This window comes from Pelecanus crispus, chromosome 1 (assembly GCF_030463565.1).
Source record: "Pelecanus crispus isolate bPelCri1 chromosome 1, bPelCri1.pri, whole genome shotgun sequence".
Lineage (NCBI taxonomy): Eukaryota > Metazoa > Chordata > Aves > Pelecaniformes > Pelecanidae > Pelecanus > Pelecanus crispus.
The window spans coordinates 23,125,547-23,147,022 of NC_134643.1; the positions used below are offsets into that span (position 1 = coordinate 23,125,547).

At 36.6% G+C, this 21,476-nt stretch overlaps 1 protein-coding gene across 5 annotated transcripts; it reads right to left on the reverse strand.

Annotated features, from left to right (window-relative positions):
- Positions 1–1,777: 1,777 nt before the first annotated feature.
- MLC1 (modulator of VRAC current 1) lies at positions 1,778–19,641 on the reverse strand. Of its 5 annotated transcripts, XM_009485791.2 has the most exons (11): positions 19,462–19,641; positions 17,232–17,321; positions 15,075–15,128; positions 14,885–14,986; positions 9,244–9,345; positions 8,239–8,310; positions 7,653–7,769; positions 6,658–6,714; positions 5,451–5,573; positions 3,841–4,008; positions 1,778–1,852 (listed from the first exon to the last, which is right to left on the reverse strand). In XM_009485791.2, exons 1-11 carry the CDS (start codon positions 19,639–19,641, stop codon positions 1,778–1,780), a joined length of 1,140 nt encoding a protein of 379 aa, XP_009484066.1. The 5 variants fall into 5 exon arrangements, with proteins under 5 accessions (XP_009484066.1, XP_075580370.1, XP_075580381.1 ...); XM_075724255.1 differs by lacking the exon at positions 17,232–17,321; XM_075724266.1 differs by lacking the exon at positions 14,885–14,986.
- Between the last annotated feature and the right edge of the window lie 1,835 nt (positions 19,642–21,476).

Sequence of the window (21,476 nt, forward strand, 5' to 3'; positions counted from 1 at the left end):
TAGCCACTCCTGACAGCAAAACAAAAATCAGTAGCTGTTTTAAAAGGTGCTTACTGTTTGGAGGAGAGAGCACCTCAAACCGTTTGACTCAAAAGGAGGTTAAAGACCCTCAGCACCTTGTTAGTATATGCGGTTTTTGGAAAGGAAATTCCTTCAGAATGTGCAACCCCCTGTTAATTTCTTTTCCAACCAAGGTTAGTAATAGAAGTAACATCTACTTATATCTAACATTCTGGATAACCAAAGCAAATAATCATTTGACAGAAAAGATACAGGTGATCTCTTGAAGATACAGATTCAGTTAAACAAAAGCAAGTGTGTTACCACATAAAAGCAAGCAAACCATGAAGATACATTCACTCAATTCTACATACGACTCTATCTTTTCACTTTACAGTGATTCATGAAGAACTTCTACACCATCTACAGTCTTTGTCCAGTTTCCATCCATGCATGAGATTTAGAAAGTTGTCTGGATGTTTATTTTTGTTGATGTATTAGCCCAGATCAAAGGCACACACTATTTCAGGTGAACGGACAGATTGCTGTATACATGCTCCTAAGAAACACTGCTCTAAACCTGAAAGAGTATTCTCTATGTATTAAAATGGCATAATAATTGTCAGCTTTCCCAAAAGCAAAAGAAAACATGCTAGCATACCTGAAGGGCTCTGCATTGTACACACCCTTCTCGCTCTTTATTTCCCCTCCCCAAAAGCAGCACGCTCTGAACAAATGGTTTGGGTTATTTCAGATTAAAAAAGAATGAACTTCAAAGTCTAGAACCTTTCAAAAACCTACAATAAAACAATGAAAACAGAAAAATGATAAAAAACCCACCACCTTGTCAGCAGCTATCTCCCTAGTTACACCAAAAAGCCTATTAACATGGAAATTCTTACAGTGTTCAAAATTTACACAATCATACACATAATTCAGCTAGGAGGAAAAGGCAGTCTGTATGGGGGACATCCCTTGTTTAAAGGCAGCTAGGTTCTGGAAGTTTTAAAGATAGTTAGGAAAATAAATAAATGAAAAGTAATATACCTCAAAATACATTTTCATATGTGAAAAAACTCTCTTCATATCAGTAATATCTCCTGTTATTTGGCTGATTGCTTCTGTTTGTTGGTTTTTTTTTTTTCTTTGGCTAGTAGATTTTGTGCCTGGCCACGCAGAAAAAGCCCCTTCCCCCTTCAACAGTCCAGAAATAGAAGCTTAATGGGAAAGAATATTCTGTTTTCACCTCTCCAATTAGAATGTCAATCCACATTCTTGAGTTTCCACATAATAAAGACTTTTATTTATATAAAAGCAATGAGATGCAAAATAACTTTACAACTCCTACAAAAGTGAAGTATAAGCAAAAATATCAATAATGACTTGTACTCATAACTTTACAAAAGCATTTATCAGTTACACTGACTGCATAACTGCAGTTATAACAATCTCTTGCAAATATATGAAGCCTACTACATATTGCCATATTTTACTTTGCCATCAGCATAAATCCATGTGACTCATTACCTTTTTTCTAAAGGTATCTTCTACAGCAACACTAGAATACAGATACCAACGGAAAAGACAGATGTGTTAACAATATTATCAATATATTTCAAAATTATTAGAAAGATACATTATTTACTGTGTTATTCCTTAGCTCCTAATGCTGTAACTATACTGCTGTTTATAAACTGAAAAGTTTTTAAGCCTTAATTGAAACAGTTGATTTACTGTATTGGATTGTACTGTATTGGCTGCATTTGCAGAATCCAAACTACTGAGCCATCTGCACCACAACTGCTTTCCAGGCTTTGTCTTTGTCAAAATCCTTTAAGGTATTATTGGACACCTAAAAGTAAACAAATTTCAGACAAATGGAAACATGAAACAATGCTTTGGTTAAAAACTGAAGTTCAAGCAAATAAATGTGAGAAACTAGGAGAAGGTAAACATGAGTAGTTACCGTCTGAGCTATTAAAATATTCTGTACATTGCAAATTGTATAGTTTTGTATATTTTGTATACATTTATGATATAAAATATAATAGTGTAAATTGTACAATACTTGAGACATTTGGGTCAAAGGAACTTGGCCAAATTCCTATTTTAAACATGTTACTTAGGATATCTTTTCAAGGTTTTTGCCAAAACGTGACTGAAAGCCCTAGCATCTAAATCTGTAAACCCAAAGCCAGAAGTAGCCCCCTACAGTGCAACTGAAGCAAGATTTATCTACATACATGCAACTCAACTAAGGTCCTGCCTAAGAACACAGACTTCTGAGAAGCCAAAGGGACCTACAACTTCAGCTGTAACATTATTCATGTGTTTAAATACTAAAAGGTAAGCAAAAAGATGTCACTTGTCTGGTCAAAGTCCTCCTTTTAGCATTTAACTTGCACCTAATTTCTCAGTGACTCACCTAGGCATACTTATGTAAAGAATCCCCAGAAGAGATCTGCTTAGCCATGCCATGACCTATGCTCCAAAATGTGACTTGCAGCAGTGGAAGTGCTGCTGTGCTTCATCTTTCATACAGAACGTAACTCTCAGGACACAGATCCAGAAAATAAGCAACCTACATCAAATGCCCTCAGCAGCCTGAGGGGACATAAATCCACAGCCTCCACTTTCCATTACCAGCTGTATAATGACTTGACTGAATTTCAGTCCCAGCTTCCAATGCTTTCTATCCAGTGCTGTTTCAATGCAGATGCTCGCTCTAGAGCAGGGACTGAATCCAGCACTCTCTCCTTCTAGTGCTGGGCTGTGCAGTAAGCATCCAGCTCACGTGAGTTACTCTCTCCCAGTCTTAGGGATACAGCGCTTTGCTCTGTACAGCAGAGGTGAGGAAAGCCTAAGGGCTACAGTGCTGTGCTAGGAGATGGATGTAGTTAACGTACGCAGGCTGAAGAAAGCTGGGTTCCCCCAGTCCCTGAAATAGCACTCTAACCCTGAATGACTATATGGAAAGTGGTAACAGTAGTATTGGCACCACCACACTCTAAAAAACGTATGTGCCGAATCTGTGTCTGAAAGGATAGCTTGAACATGTAAGTGCAGGAGGGAAATGGAGGCAAATATCAATTCTTATCGTTATCACCAACTTTGGTAGTTTAGTTAGGACATGGAAGACCTGGGATTCCAGGCACTCTCCTCCGCACACTACTTCATACTGTCTGGCACAGGTAGCCACTCAGTTTGCCCACTGTTGTTCCTACACTCCAGGTTCTTAACTCTTCCCATTCACAGTTTAGGGAACTTAAGAGAACTAACTCAGCTTAGTAAATGCACTCCCCCTCAGCAAGCCTTGGAAAAGTACAACTGTATTGAGTACTCTCATTCCATAGCCCAAAACTTCTGCTCGCATTGTGATAGGGTTAAATCCATTCCTTTCTTAATAGATGGCTATCTCATTATCAGAACACGGTCATGCAAAGCTCATCATCTTTTCTGTAACTTATTCTGACTTATAAACAGCAATTATGGATGTGCATCCTGTGGAGTAGGACTATCATTTTATCTTAGTACAATGAACCTCTTCTATAATTGGGAGCCCATACTATAGATAAGAACAAAAAGGGGGCTTTAATCTTACAACTGTTTTTCTCTTAACAGGACTTGTCACAGATTTACAGATATTGAGTCTGTCATGCCCCAGTTATCATTTAACCAGCAAAATATTATCTCTTTATTACAAAATTCACCAGTACATTAACATCTTTACAGTTTTACAGAGCAGCTTTTAATTGTGATCTGAATTAAGTAACACAAAACATTACAAAAAAATATCTTTTTAAATACGGATTTTTAAATTTAATGGGTATAAATACATACCTCTGTTGTTCTGTATTCCTGTTTTTTAACCTGTGATGCTGTCCATGACGAATCATGTAGTTTCATTTTTGTCTTGTAATTTACACACTGTATTACAGTTCCAATAGTGAGGCATGCCTGAATTAGCAGCATCAACATCAGAAGCAACAGGAGTACATCATAAGATTGCTGAAAATAGAGACATTAAGTATGTTGTTAACTACTTGAATAAAATATTTTCTGCCGTTCCCACCCCTTGAGATTTGTATCTAGATTTCATTTTTTAACTCAAATTATAATTTACAGTTTATTTCTGCACAAAGCTTCAATTAAAATTTGAGTGCCTGAGTTTGCTCAAAGTAGAATAGATTGACAATTTTTAACAAAATCTTAATTTGCCAAATGATCATTTCCTCCAGAAGTAGAACACAATTGAGGAAACCATCCTCTAAAATATAGAGCCTCACTGCTGGTTCTGACCTGAGCAATGTCACAGCTATGCCTGGGCCTGGCCCTGCACCTTCCTGGCTCTGACCTTGCCCTGCTGACTTGAATTCCTGGCTGACCTTGGATCTGCCTCACTACTATGGATTTGTCTGGCAATCACTGAACTATTGGCTAAACCTGGTTACCATGGCTGGACCTGCCTTGTTCTTCTTTTTTTGGGTACTACAGAACTGCACCCCTTGCCAATGAGGTCACCATCCTTGTCTGCCTTGCTGTCACCTTCTGCTCCATTGTTCACCCTGCTTTGCAGAGAAGCCCACTCTTGCTGCATCCAGACAAAAAGTAGCGTAAGAATGTAAGAAATGCTCTACAGGGTCACACCAACGGACAGTCCAGTCTTTTGTCTCCAACATGCGTGACTGGAGAAGCTACTTAAAGGGACCGTGTAAGCCGTGGCCACTCCTGAGGTCCAACAACACACTATGCTCCTCCACTATCAGAACAGGATCACATACTCAAAAGCTGGTTTTCCAGTCCCCAAGATCTCAGTTTAATACGTATTTTCCCTCTCTTCTAAAATTACAAGACTACTCAAGGAGTAGTGGGTACTAAGAGTCAAGACTCTTATTGACACTATTTTAGTCCCCATAAATGGTTCTTTCATCATGGATTGCTAAACACTTTGATGGTAAAGCCCTAGAAAGCTCTTCAGCAATGCACTGGAAACACTTCATATTGAAATGCTTCAAGATTTGCCAACTTTTTTTTCTTTTCTGCCCCAATCCAGGCTTTGAATGAATCCAGGTGTAAGCTTACAATCCCAACATGCCACCTGTTGGTAGATATCCTAAGAAACAGGAAAATGTATTCTTCAAGTAACCCTAGAATTTTTAATTTATATACTACAAATTTATAAAAACCTCAAGGAGTCCGGCATATTACATATTTTTACTGCTTCTTTAGAACAATATCCCATTGTTTTTAAACTATAATTCCAGGGTGGCAATGGATTTAACACGCTTAAAATTATATCATTAGTCAAATAAGAGTTTTTGAATAATTTCTATAACATTTTATTCAATCTTTTTAATGCAGTACCTTGTCTTCTTATACTTCCTAATTAATTATTGTGTTGCTACTGTAATAGGTAGATGTTAATTTTTCAATTGCATAAAAATACATACTTTAACAGCGGGTGGATAATTTTTAAAGATGTCAACAACTTGCATGATACTGAAGGATAAGTATGCAGAAGCTGTGAACAACAATGGAGAGATAACACTGCTAATGGCAATCAGGACCTCAACCTAAAAAATAAGATAACAAATGATAAATAAGAATAAAAACAAGTTAACACTTTGGTCTGTGAGGTCCTTGAAGTAAGCATAACAAAAGTATGTAAAAGTCTGTAAGACTACACAAGACAAATATTAAAAGCCATCCACATTGCATGGAGATACAGAAGCAAGCTTTGAATAAATTAAGTTTCCTAGCCAAAACACTGTTGTTTTGTAATTAATTTTCCATTTAATATGAATGATGGGGGTTTTGTTCAATTTTAAAAGTGCCTTTCATATTCAGATAGAGGAAACAATACCCAATTTAGAGAGCCAGTATAGAAGTATCATTCATTCTTCAGTTTGTATGAAATAATGAGAATTAACAGCAGATATTGCAGACTTACAACCTAAAATAACTATGCAAATAAATTTCAGTGCTTTGAGGCAAATTTACTTCAATACAATAGCAGCCGAGTTTTCATTCAAATATCATCCTACAGGATCAAATTCTGACTTCAGTTGTGGTCATGCATCATTACTGACTTAAATATGGTTGCATGACTATAACTTAGAACAGATGTTTTAAGGAGGCTTAACTACACATCTGGGACAGTCAAGGAATAAATGCACTCTACTGAATATTCTTAGTCCTTGTTGCTAGTCATGCAGATGAGGAATTTGTCTAAAATAGGTTCTACGTCCAGTGCAGCCTGCACACCTAATTTTCTTCTTTCAGATACCACAGCTCGTAATGAAAGGAGAACGGAACAGAAAGGACCTCAGCTCAGGAGCATGAAAGCAGTTCTGGGCGTTCCATATGAGTTATGTCATTCTCCTATAGTTAATATCCATTCCCAAGGAACCAGTACAAAAAAACCCAACAAACAGCCCTTTGAATTCTTTTCTAGAATTGATGGAATTAAGTCTCCAAAGGACCTCCTGGATTTGTTTTCAGGAATATCAGCTTACACTTCTGCTACATATTTCTGTCACATTTTGTAGAAGTAACTAAAAACAAGTTAGCAAATATGAGTAGTGCCCACTATCACAGGCAGCCTTACTTAGCATTATTCCACTCTAATGACAAAATCCAAGAATTTTACACACTTACCAGACATTTACTTGGATATTCAGCAGCTACATGACTTGCAATAGCACTTGGAAAGCACTAAACAAAAAAGCGTAACAAAACAAATATTTACCTACTTGAAAACTACACAAATTACAATTGAGTTACAGTGATTCCCACTAGTCACAGAACACATCCTAAATTTCCTGAAAAGGTAAAACTGTATAGACTTATTATGACAGTATTAGGAATCAATTAGTCAAATGGAGATAAAACTAATCTTCATTTAACTTGCATTTAATGAGTATCATGTATTAAATCTACACATACTGAAATATGATTATCCTCAAAACTTGATACTTCTACATAAAAAACTAATGAACCCTACTGAACTTTGTGAATTCTGAATGCTGAAAACCTTGTTTATGATCTTCTTCCACTTCATGCTGAGGGATTTTCCAGACATAGTAGCCATATATAAATCTAATGTTCATTGTCTTCTGTCTCAACTGGTTCAGTTCACGGCAAGCAGGGCAGCACAGCATCCTTTATGAATCCACTGCTCCTCGGTACAGGCTGTTATTAGTGACAAGGGTTACCAATCACAGCCTCAGGCTTTTAAGACAGTTAAGGCTGACAGGCTAAAGACGATGTTCTAAGGATTCTACCACGCTGAAACTCAACTTTTTATTTTGCAGCCTGAAATATCCTAGAACCTAGGACTTGTTTGACGAAACACTTCACTTCTAATACCCTTGTGTTATTACTCATTTCCATTTTACTGAACTGAGGACTGAAAATGTGTCAGGACATTTTATAAGAACCAAAGTATTGTAAATCAAAATAGAACAAGCATATTGCATAAATATATTACGTATATTGAAGTGTTAATTTATTTGCTAAGCAGTAATTGCCAATTAGTATTAGGGCCAAACAAATATTCCAGTAGAGAGGGGAAAAATGAAAAAAAAAAAATTAAAAAAAAAAAATATCAAAGACACTGTTTTAAAAGAGTGGCTTCATTTTGCACTACTTACAGCAACTAAGATCCAAAAGAACGTTACTGAAAGATATGGACCTGAGACTAGAACATCCATATTCAAAGCAATTATTCCACCAAACACTGATGAAATTCCAATAATCACCTCAATTACCTAAAACAAAGAAGAGCACACCAATTATTAAGGGTGCATTTGAACACCGAATCTCCTATTTGCATATAGAAAGGAACTCACTGGAAGGAAAAAAATGCATTTATGCTATTAGCTATGCATGAAGCCCATGTTCTTCAGATGTAAAATATGGCAAAACTCCAGCTGGCTTAAGTGAAAACAAGATCAGTTCATTACACATATTTATGCTTTCATTTATTAGGTCCACCGAACAACAGTTCTGTTTACACTACTTATCCCTAAGTCATTAAGTAGTCTCCTTCCTATTATACACAGTCATTATCATTTATCTTGCAACATTCTAAAAGGAAACATTTTAAGATATATTTGTCATTTCTGTCTTTATTCTTTCATCTCTTACCTACACTGATCTCTTCCTGGCTTTAAAGAAGCTTAGCACTTAGAAAGATTAAAAAAAAATTGATTTAATGAAAGAAAACACTTTTCTTACTGAGTATGACTTCAGAATTCGAGTAGGAAAGCTGACATTGCTCAAAACGATGGTACTGTCATATGCAGTATTCTAGAGGGGAATAAACAATCATGATCAAAAAAATACACAAAGCCATACATTTCTTTCTAACATCCTGTACAACCTGTTACAGATCCTAACGGTGGCATGCAATGTCTGGTTGGCCCATCAGAGCCAACAGCGACACATCACAGCACTCGCCAGTGTCAGACCACATTAGTCACATTAAAAACAAATGAGGTAGTCCCAGATTAGCTGTTATACCACTGTTCCACAATGAAACATGGTCATCTTGTCTCCCCTTTCCACCTTCAAAATACATAGTTTCTTCCTGAGCCTTCAGATTTTACTGATGTGGATAAACAGCAATTGAAGGAAGACAATACACTACAGTGACTTACCTAGCAAGCAATACTTCCACTGGAACACAAAATGGCACAGCACGTTTGCTTCATTACTTTGTAAAAGTAGTACTGTTGTAGAAAAATGAGGGTAGGATTTGGGAGAGCACTTGTGACTAAAGAAAATTTTATCTATAGCCCCAAATCCTGAAGCCAATATTCATTGTCCAGATACCACCAAATTAGTATAGATGATGAATACTTTCTCCACCTCAGGCTTCAAAAAGGCATTGCTTGCATACATACAAGTCACAGTATTCTAGTATTTCATATGCCATTAAGTTTTGCTCTACAAATCAGAAATAAAACACTTGCCATGACTGTTCATAAGATATTCAAACAACCCTGTGCTGTATAATTGCAACAGGTCATTTTTCAGAGGGCCCATTGCACTCTTAAGGATAGAAGAGGCTACTACTGTTTAGTACAGTACTTTTATTTATTATTCAAATATCGTTTTACCATGTAATATGAAGTTACATGCTGGAGTCACCAGAAACATGTCAACATATGTAGTACAGGAAAAATCTAATCTTTTTTAACACCCAAAAAACCCCCATTTTTATTCCTTAAGGGTACCTACTTTCTTTCTCGTACAGCAGTCTTCAGTAGACCTAGCTGAAATGATCACAGTAGTTGCCATGAAGATTTCCAGCAGAATAAGTAGAATCAAGTTGAAATTTATCTGTCAGTAAAATCCCAGACATAAATGAGTTATATCTTCCATATTAAAAATAGAGGAGGTGGGATCTAGCAGAATCCAGCAGTCTGTATTTTCTATGACATTTAGATATTATCTATTAATTAGATACTTTGTTAACCATTTTCTTGGTTCTTGATGAATTTCTAGGACAACACTTAGCTGTCTACATAATACTCAGAATGCCTAACCTAAGAAAGAAACATTTGTGTCATTTATGAGAATATTCTGCCTGAAGATTTTATCACTGTCTTCCAGAAGAGCACTTAATGACAAGGGGGTAATTGCTGAGTATGTTTGCATTTTGCAGGACCTCCCATGTGAAACCAGAACACTGCAGCAAATCATGGAAGATTTACAGGAACAGAAAGAGGACAAACAAAAGCAAGCCTGACTAGCCCAGGGGCTAAGGCAATCCACTGCAGGGGGGGAAGGAGGGCCACAGGCTCCCAACCCCTACACTGCAATCCAAATGGTGCGATACAATGTCTAACACTTAATGAAAACACAATCCGAAGAACTGGGCCAGGAATCCTAGCCCTGTGCTCTACCTAGTGCTAGTAGAGCACTGATGAACACTCTGCGGTTTCATAACTCCTGCAGGTCTAACAGACTACATTATTGAGCAAAAACATGGATGCTGCCATTCCTCCTGCCATTGCTCATCTTCAAGAGACAACTAAGTGTAATACTTAACATTTCTCTTTGTTTCCTTACTAGCTCATGAAAACAGGTAGATACTACTCTACATGGGCTGAATCATTTTCTAGAGGCGTGCAATTTAAGCAGAGGGGATCTCCCTCTCTTCAAAAGCACCATGTTTTTCCACTGACAGCCCAAGAAAACACTTGGTGGTTAAGTCCATTGGGCAAAAGCACCAAAAGTTTAGGGAGAACTGACCCCATTCAGAACCCATACAATTATAGCAAACCATTGTTCAATGACTTAGAATTACATTGTTCCCTTGTGACAGACCTGTTTTGTAGATGATCAAATCTCAGTTTTTCTCCGACATGTATCTTGCAGCACATGTTTTTTGAAAAAGATCATAATTGGCATATTTGAGAGGTTTTTTTGGGCACAGAAATTCATCCTTCTCAGGAAATCATAACTGGAACTATGTGCCTTGCAGTACACAACAGACTGTAGTTGTACTAGAGCCACAAACAGCAATAAATGTCATAGTGGTAAGCTTCTAGGGAAAGTGCTAGCATGAGGAATAAAGACATTATTTGGCAAAAGAAGAGGTGTCAAACATGTGGCCTGCAGAACAGTTTAATCCAGCCTGTAAATTCCCATGATTTGGGCATGTTTTGACATGTAATGCTGGTACTGGCGTGGGCTGGCAAGGCCACGCTATACAGTGCAGTGTCAAGTAGACATACAAGTTTGAGTCCAGAAGCACTAGAACTACTAGTTCTCATTGAGTGCTAGCTGTAAGAAGTAAACAACAGAAATTGAAAAAGCAACAGTAAATAAATTAGATTTTTTAATTTTATCTTTCCAGTATTTTTTTTCTGATATGACATTTCTAGAGTATCAGATAGCGCCGTCTACTCATCAAATTAGTTCAAGACCTCTAGACCAAAGTAAAAATATCTCATCTCCAGTTTTGGAGTTTGGGTGGTTTTGTTGCTTTTAAACAGAAATACAGCTAAAGCTAGAAGTAAATACCTTTTTATACCATCTGCAACAATGGGAAATTCAATGTTCGATTTCTAAGCACTAAAGAAAATTATCTCTACAACTACCACTATACATAAAATCTACCACCAGATGCAGAGAACCAAGTAAGCTGTGTCCCTAATCCTCTTCCATGACCAAGGAAAATGCAAGTGCAACAGGGTAGAAAGCAGTAGGTTAGCACAACCTTAATCCAATTTGCTCTGAACCTGCACCAGGTATTAAAAATGCGGTTCACTGAACCTGTATGAAAGGGTTGAATTAATTTCAAGACCAAATAATTTAAAGTTCAATATAGTTGCTTAAATGCATGCTTTTAACACAATTTAAGATATCCTACAGATGTTTCAAGACATCTGCACAGGTCTGACAAATAATGACAGAGGACCTAAAGGAGACTGAAGCCCTCTTGGACCAGCAGCTGGAGCGAGGCAGGACAAGCCAGCACATACCTAATGGAGATACATGCTTATGGTTAGGCAACCAAATCAAGCACCTACACTGCAGTACCTGTGTGCACCCACGTTGCCTAGGCTTCCACTACTGTCAGTGGAGACCTAGTTTATACGGAGAAGAGATGGAACCCCAAAAGCTACTGGGCCAACCAGTTGCTAGAGGTAGGGTTCAATTATACTGGCTGCTAGTGCCATTTGAAATACTCAAAGCATATTGAACATGCCTGCATGAATGGGATGTATGACACAGGACTGATGGGAGACTTTCACCCATCCAGAACAGAAGCAGCAGTCAGGCAGAATACCTCACAGCACCTTTAAAATAAGAGATGTCTAAGTTCAGGCCTTGGAATCCTGCCTTAGCCATCTACACTGAGGCAAACGAGACTATATTGCAGGGTCTCAGTAACTGGATCATCTCAACTATAATGCAGGTACAGACACTCAACCCACAAGGAGACAATAAATGTATGTATTCAATTTTGAGTTAATTTGAATCCCGTTGAAGATCCAAACGCTTTCAGTTGCAGTGGCCAGCATGCATGAAGTTCCACCCATTTTTGTCCATCAGGCTTCTCACTCTGACAGCTGGGAAGGAACAGAGTGGCAGCAGTGGCAGCTTGCATCTTTTACACATTGCATCCTTCATGTTGATAGTACACTCACTACAGAACTGTACACTACTGGAGTGGTGTCACACAGTCACAGTCTAGGACATGGCTTGTATCTTGCATTCCATTTACCTATCTAAAGTAATTTTGTAGAGTGATCCATCAACAGGAGTAACACTAATTAATTACTCACATCCTTTATAACGGGTGGGAAGTTAAATACGAAAATTAAATTACTGGCAGTGATTTCACATCAGCCCTAGTATTATTTTCTTGTGCAGTTTCCCATGGGGAGGGAAAATAAATATGATAATGAAAGAACAGTTAAATAGATGGTATTCTACATGTTCTTTGTACCACATGGGTAATGGAAAACAGCTGGCAGTGAGCTGCCAAACCATGAGACTGTCTCACTGAATCAGTATCCTTCAAAGAGGACAGCAAGTCAGCACCATTAATAACTCTTAAGACAGAAAAGTTCAAAAAAGCTTCAGAGCTAGCTTTGCACACACAGTTATCCTGACTTATCTTTATTCAGTGATCAGTGACATAGTTTGAACATGCAATAGGCAAGTGAAAAGAATTAAAACCACATAACCAAGGATGTCTTGTGGATATTACTATAGATAACTAACATCTGGCAAAGACAGAATTTGACTTGTTTAAGTTTAATGTTTGTCACTTATATTTTTCCAGTCTGATATAAACTTTTTTTCAAATCGTTTGATCTGCCTTGAAAATACGAAAGCTGTTAATATGTAGTAATAAAAAAATGCAAAATTTTATGCAATCTAAAAACTACTCACCTCAAAAGTATGCAACTAACATTAAGCTCTTACATGTAGGGCCAGCTCAAAGCTTCTCAAGAGCATAAGCAAAATTTTGTCACACTGGGGGTCATGACAAAATAACTATATATTGTGGTGACAAAATCACAGAATCATAAAATTGTTAAAGACCTTTAAGATCATCAAGTCATGAATCCCTTGGGCCCACTTTCCTGGGCAGACACAGCCCTCCACCGTCCCAACAGCGCTGTGATCCTGTCTACCAGGGGAAGGGAATGCAAAGGGACTGGTAGTTTCCAGTCACACTTCTCTGCTGTTTTCTCTCAGAATGCTTGGACTGGTTTCTAATATTTGAACTCTCTACCACGAAAGGAAGGGAAAAGGGAAAAGGCAGTACCCCTGCATCGGGTATATAGTTCATTCAGCCCCAACAGCCTAAGGCATGTGAGGGGGCAAATGCATGAGGGAAGCGCTACACTAGCAATAAGTTGGCAAAGGCTGTGCAAAGAATTGACTGGTGTAAACTGTCCAGAGACACACACAGAACCCAGGGTGCCATGACATTGTCCCATCAAACACAGGGCAAAACTGCCCACCTCTAAAGCCAGTACTACTTGAATTCAAGAGATCTGACTGTCCAGAGTGCTAAATCTTCACAGTTCTGACTGACTGCAGTACTCCATCTCTCTGAAAATTGGGCCAGCTGCAGAGAAATGTGAAGCTAGACTTAGCTACCTAATTTAAAAAGTATGTTTGTAAGTATTGGCCTAATATACTGCACTTTCTAAGGGGAAGTAAGCACAGTTAATTTAAAAGTTCAACATCTGAAATCTGGAGCTAGCCAGACATTATTAAAATAGCATAGATAACTCCAAAGCAAACTCTAGTCTCTGCACTATTTTTCTACTGGAAAAGTCTTTTGTTACTAATTCAGATCTGCTATATTATTATAGGGAATCATTATTACTGCTGAGCTCTTAGTATCACAACAACTGATACAACAGTTGGAGAAGAACTGAACAATAGCACGTGAGAGCAGTCATTAACCTTCAAACAAAATGTATGATGTAGCTGTATTGAGTACTGCTATTCTGTGATAGTCTATTATGAATATTCATCAATGGTAACAATAATACCTATTGCTATGTTATTTACTCATAGATGTAATATTCTTATGTAGTACAGAGGTCTCAGTACATTTTACCATAGCAAAAAAACCCCAAACCACCCTATAGTTCTACTGTTTGGCTCAGACTACCAAAGACAGATGTTAAAAGGTCGTGACTCAAAACCAGCAAACTTTTCCCAGCATGAAATATGTATGCTTCAAATGACATAACTGCTGCATTCTCTTTGTTGATGTGTAACAAAAATGTTCATCAAAAGTTTCTTTCCTGGTGGCCTCACAAGCAAAACTATCCATTAAAGAAGATCCAGGAAAGGATTATACTTAATCTGATGAAACATCCTAGAAGCAGCACTGTTTGGGACACCTTCTCACTTCAATAGAATTCGACCCTAAAAACTGGCTAATCTACAGATGAGGTACTAATTAATTTTCAATTTTCTCTTCTGACCCTGCTCTTTCAGGAAAAAAAAAAAGAAAACACAACAAAACTTGCTACAGTCAACAGAAAAATAAACAGTCAGTTGATCAAACTGGATCACATTTGAAGATCTAATTCATGGTTTTGAAATTTGAATGCAAGAAGACAGGAAAGTAATTTCCATATTAACCTCCTCTAAGTTAGCTGTACTGTGTGTCTTCTAGCCATGTAAGTTTTCATCTCCAATGTCAATTTTCCAGTCCTGTCTTACTCAGAAAAGTAAAGTTACTGCGAAATGATAACCCCTCACAGACTAAGTAGGAATACTGGCGTATTGACAACAATGTAATTACATCTGATCTCCACCCACCTCCCCCTCCCCCCCTTTTTTTAAACAAAGATACATGTAGCATTAATTAGTAACTGGTTTAGTAACTTACATTTATAGCTGATGGATTGAGGACAAGTTTGCATCCAAACCAAATTAAACATGTTGTTGTAACAGCAAATGTAGAGACAAACAGAATCTGAAAATTTGGTATCTGAAAAACAGTTTCAGAATGGGTTTCTCTCTCATTTTAATCACACGGGTTAAAAAAAATATAATTGCCAATAAAATCTTATACTTACCACATTAATTTTATTCCTTGCTATAGCAAAGCTCACAACTGCTGAAGGAATACACTGGGGAAATTAAAAAAGAAGACTAGTGGGATATTCTGCACAAAGAATTTTATATATATTTCTATACATGTATTTTATTTGTCCAAATTCGTATTTCAGTTAACTTAGACAAACAAAATCAGAAACTCTTGAGGAAAGTCTGTCACTCTTGTCTGAGCTCATTAATTACAATCAGTATCTGAGCATTACAACAGGTTTAAATATGCCTTCCATATCCCTCAGTTTTGACTAGCTACCCAGCACGATGTGATGAGTAAAGGAAAGAAAATAAATTTCTCATGAGGCATTTCATGCCTTTGTTAGTTTAAATTAACTCTAGAAGGCCTGAGATCCTTGAGCAGGAAAAGAAAAACACTGCTACGCCCCAGCTGGGCCTCCGCATTCTTTTAAACAGGCAAAGTCATGGTTGTGCAAGCTAAAATTTGGCCAATCTCAATACAGTTCTGAAGAACTTTGTAAAAACTGATCTGTTGAGTCAAATTACACTTTAAGAATTGTGCCTGGGATCTCCACTGCATTCACTAGGAAATGTGTTTCTATGCTTAAGGGCAGAGCTAAATGGAAAAATCATGCATAAGTGAAAAGTTTCACAAACTAACTTCTCTATCCCTTAGCTGTTCCCCACCACAATAGATATGGTACCATTACAGATTCAACTCTTATTTTACACAAATACATAATGTTACAACATACTAATAAGCAAAAAAAGAAAACCTCAACTAAAATTATTAAAAATGTTTCCATCTTAAATAACGAATCATGTAACAAATGCTGCATTTCTTTACTAATTATCTTTTCACATATCTGAACACTGATACCTTAACAATAGAATCACTGTAACTAGATTCATATCGACATTTAAAATTCTTGGCAGCACTTCCTTAACACCTAAATGACCTGTATTTAACGTAATTAAAACATCCTTGTATGTCCTGGATCCCCTAGAGTCTCTAGAACACTACATGACTATGTTTAGGCAACTGAATGCTACTAGTAGTCAGGATGCTTAAAAAAGTCTAGAGACCAATTCAGCTCATGCTACGCTAGACACTTAGTGGTCAGCTGGCTCTCTAGGCTCTTCCAACTACATTGATTATTATATGTGGTAGGAGCTGTAACACCTTGCTCACATACAGACACCCAAATGTACACATTTACCCACAGCAAGCCATTCAAACCCAATGTGATAGCCTTCTGCATCTACCAGATCTTTGGAAATTCTCAGTAAATACAAAGGTCAAAGAGACAAGATTTGGGGCAGAAAAAGAGACATCTCGGTAACTAACACTAATGTTGCAGAGAATAACACATCAGTGAAGATACTAACTTCAGAAATTGCTTCAACTTTGTTCTAGCAGCTCTAGCAGAAACATAAGTGACAACTCACAGAGCAACTCCTGGGACTTGTTTATTTAAAGTAAAGCATTAGTCTTGCACTTAACTTAAAACAAATCTGCAAGTCAAGTTACGAAAATAACAATGACAGAACAGAATCCTGCCATGAACAAAGCAAGTACATCAGACTCATCTTATGCACGTACATCTAAAGTGTAGATTAAGAATATATAATACAGTAAAAGAAAAAGACTCCCTAAAAATATAGTAAAAAATACTGGACTTTGGAAAATATCAGACATCTTTAATGCATAGTTTACTAATAAAATAATAAAATTCAAGAGAACTTTAGTCTGCTTCATTACTTGGATATTAATTATGGCAAAATAAACTGAAAAAGTAATACTTCGAAACACAATCTGAAATACATTCTGATAGCATTTAGCCAGGAAATTCCCCAAATACATAACAATGCAAATTTTCTTAAAATCAAGCACAGAAAAGCTGTTCATGCAGATAACTACTGCATGCCAGTGGTGAGCTGGTTAATGAAAATGGTAGCACAAACCAGTTGTCTTTATGACAACCATTATTCCCTCAACCATGGGATGAAAACCCATTTAATGAACTGTTAAATAGAATTAAATCTGCCATGAAGAAAGTTAGTAGTAAAAAGACAAATGGAATAAAAAGACAATAAACCCACAAAAATTATTTCCTATTGATTTTGCTGTCAAACAGCCACAGCAAATAATTAAGAATGCTTACTGAACCTGCTGCACAACGTAAATAATCCATTTCAGATGGAAAAATATTTCCCAGATATAGTGAAAATCCAGAAGTAATAAGGAGGCAAGTCTGCAAAGCAACAAATAAGATAAATTAATATGAATAAAACTATTTTTAAAAAAGCAACTAGTCAGATAGAAATCAGTAATTCCTTCCAAATTAAGCCACTGATGAACATTTAATAATGCAGTCTTTGTGTGAATAATTTTGAAGAAAAATACCAAAACATGCCAAGTTCTGAAGAAGATGTTTTGCTGGTTACCAAGACTTAATACTGAACAATATAATCATGTTTGAATCAAGCATTGTGCCCTGACTTAGCAAGTACCTCATATAATGCTCAAAAGGTAATTACAGTGTTCAGTGGTAAAAAGAAACTTCAACTAAGCCTCTACTTTGCATTCTCTGCTTGGCTCCACCAACATTCATTATGCATATGGGCAGCTGGGCACTTACCAACTGGAATACAGTAACAAAAATAATATTAGGATACACTGATGAAGATTATTCCACCTATATTCCTGCCTCCCCCCAAACTCTCCTGCTTTGGTCCAGTGGCACACCCGTAAATGTCCAGCTCCTCCTGTTCCCTTGCTAACTATTCCGTTCATTTCATAATTATCAAAGTGACACTCTCAGCAATAAATGATTAGTGTATTCTACTAACATTTCTTCTTTTTGCTTATCGTTCCTCTGAGTAGGCATTTCTTTGAAGGGGCTGGGGAAGATGAGAGACAGAATGGCTCTCTTATTTGGGCATTTTTTTCATGTTACAAAATTATCGGTGTCTTTAAAAAGTCCTTGTCAAAAAATGACAAAAAATAAGGATAGCATATTTGTGTGTATAAGCACACACACAGAGAATCCTGGCAGACTGGAAGAACAGCATTTATAGAACACAACTTGAAACTGTGCTTGAAGCGTATTGAATTGTAATCGCACAAGACCAGCCCATGCTAGCAGCCACTTCAATGTCGCTCTGCAGTTTGCAACTGCTCCCTGAAGGAGATGGTTCTGTTCTCTATGACTTCTGGTGCTCAGCACACAGACTTTCCTTTCTGGACACTGTCTTTCAGAAGAGTTGAGAGAGATTAACCAGTATAATACTTGGGAGAAAATCTAATTGGAATTTATTGGATTAGTTTATTAATAAAATTGCATTTTCATTTATCCATAAAATTCATGCTTCTTGATAATACGACTTCAGCAAATGATCATTAAACATTAATATCTCCAATCACTCACAACGACTCCATAAAAAGGAAAAATCTAATTAAAGACAGTTGTCCTTTTTGACAATTAAGTTTGAGAAAATTTAATGCAAAGAAAGCCAGCTCTTCTTTTGTTCTCTTTTTATGTAACAGTACATCTGAAAGGGAATCCAAGTTTTGCAGATTGTCAGAAAGGAAAAAATGTTCAGCTGTTTCCACGAAAATAAGGCAATACTCTTATTCAGTGTACAAAAACAAGTAATTACCGTATTAACAGTGAAACATTTTTAGCTTTTAATAAAAATTACTCTTTCTGTCAGCTCATGTGTTTTAAAAAGAAAAGATCAGATTCTAATTGCTATAATGAACTTTAATTAACTTGGCTCAGAACATGAAGAAGCATATGAGGTACATGCAAGATCAGTGTCCTATGATTCCAGCAGCAACACAAAAATTCAAATCACTGTGACGTTCATGTAAGAAACAGAGGTATATACCTCACTACATGAAGATTCTACAAATGATGACATGACTATTGAACCTTGAAAGATGAATGTGGCAATTAAGTACCATATATATTTTTAATGCCAGAATGCTATCATGGCCAGTAAAGTACTTTTAATAATCAAAAATATGTTAAAAAAATGCATATGATCAGGATACGTTACATCCTTTACAAAAAGGCACTGCTTATACATACATATGCGTTGATATTTACCACTACCACACTTATTCTCTGTCTATGCTATTAATATTAAAGATAAAAATTAGCCTTCATATAGCATCTTTGATTAGTGCATAATCATCCAAAGAATACCATTAGTCAATTAAGTGTTACATTCTAAATTTGTTAAATATGTTCCTTTCTGTACAGATATTTATATTCAATAGTATCAGTGATGAAATTCGGAGTCCCCAAATGATGTGAAACAGAACAGACTGCTGGGCACTGAGACCTCACCTGCACTTTTAAATTTTGTATCATTTAAAGTACTTACTCCCATCAGCAAAGAAAAGATCCATGTTCTGTAACTAAAGCAAGGATGCAGCCTCTTTGAGAGCTGAAGGTCACTGGATTTGATATCTGGTATATAATTTCCATTCTCTTGTTTTCCCCGCTCCAAAGTTGGCATCCTGTCATAGCTAAATTCTTCTCTGTAACCTTCTTCCCTGGTCATAACACTTCACAAAGGCAATTAAATAATAATAATGGAAATGCAAATAGTGAAGAAAGACGAAAAATATAATTTAGTTCCTTCACATACTCAGGTGCTCAACTAGGTTTTTGTCCATTTAAGATAAAATAAATAAAAGCAGTATTTAGTAATGAGCTGTATTCACATTTCAAAATACGTAAGCATTCTAACAACTTACTTGCATGCAATAAGGAAATTACATTCTGTAGCCACAGTTCATAATAATACAGCATAAATACCAACAAAATTAAAGTTTGTGTATCTATGATACCTCAACAGACTTTTATTTCAAGATCTAAGAACCATTTTTGGAGGTGTTTAGTTTGAGGGTAACTCTATAAGCAAAGCTTTTTTCTTTTCTGTTCTTTTTCTTTTTTTAACTCTAGGACAGAAAAGATATTTAAACGTTTAGATATTAACTTCCATTTGATTTTAACATTTCTTATCAGGTATCTAAGATGACAGACTTCACTATGAATCCACTATGAAACTCATATACTCACAATAACTCAGCTACAGCAAACGGTATCTAATTTACCCAGTATAAACCATTTCTCCTGTTCACTTGGTCATTTTTTGTTCATCTCACTGCTTGCCCATCTGTTCAAATACCTTGAGGAGTATCTTATATTAGAACTAAGTTACTGCAGATTTTTCAACAGTTAAAAACCTTCATGCTTACCTTCAACTGAAAAGTTAACTGTCAGTTTAAAACAGTCTTGTGACCACAGCTGCCTGTACACTTTGTGATATTCTCACCGTTCAGTGAGTCATGCTGTCTTTGAAAAGTTCTCCCTTACACTTTGGCTTTCAACAACATCTATTCAGATATGGAACAAAAGCACAGCAAAAACTTCAGTTAAGCCAGGGAACAGGAAAATGCCTCCTGAATTTTAATTAACAGAACACACTAGAAAATGACTGTACTACATTCTCAAAGGGCTGCTTCCAAATCAGACCAACAAATTAAAAAAGTTTCAAGTCTCTTTTATTTGAGTACTACCCCTTAATTGGCATCTTAAAGAAAACCTTCCTCATAGTTTAGCAGTTTTAGTTATTATAGTAGCCAGCGATAACGATATTCACCAATCTAGTTCTTGTTTCAAAAGTGCAAAAGATACTTACAATGCAGTATTCTCCTAAAATAAACTACAGATAAAAATTCAAGTATTCAAGTATCCCAGCAAGTTGGGAGGTTAGAAATCTACCAAGAACATTAGAACTCTTCTTTGTCTTTTTCTACTTACTCTAGTTTTCTGGAGTGTTCAGATAAACCCTGCACACTTCAATCATGCTGACATTCATACTTACAGAACACCATGATGACTAAACAACGTATTTTAAATCTAGCAGGCAGCAGTGACATGCAACGGCCAGTGTACATTGGATCCAGTCCTCTGCTTATTAGGCAATGAAAAAAAAAAAAAAAAAGAATGCTTTTATCTTGAAGATGCTGGCACCTTGACAGCTACAGCAATGACAGGGTCTTTTGTCTAAACACTCTTGTAACCATGACACAATTAAATCTTCAGTACTCTGAAGGGCATCACCTTTAAAGTATGCTAGAAAAACTTCAGAACAGCACTTCTCAGTTTGTACAGACCATAGATTTTGCTCTTCTCATAATGTCAGCCAATGCTGAAAGAATATTAAAATGTTGTTTTAGTAGCCTGAAACATGGAAATTAATACACCATATACAGCACTAGACATAGCTGTAAACTGTGTTAGAAAAGGGGGAAAAAAGAGATTGTGTAGCTCAAGCAAAACTGTCTTAATTAAGCCCCTCTCTTCCTCTGTTCATGGAAGAAACACTGT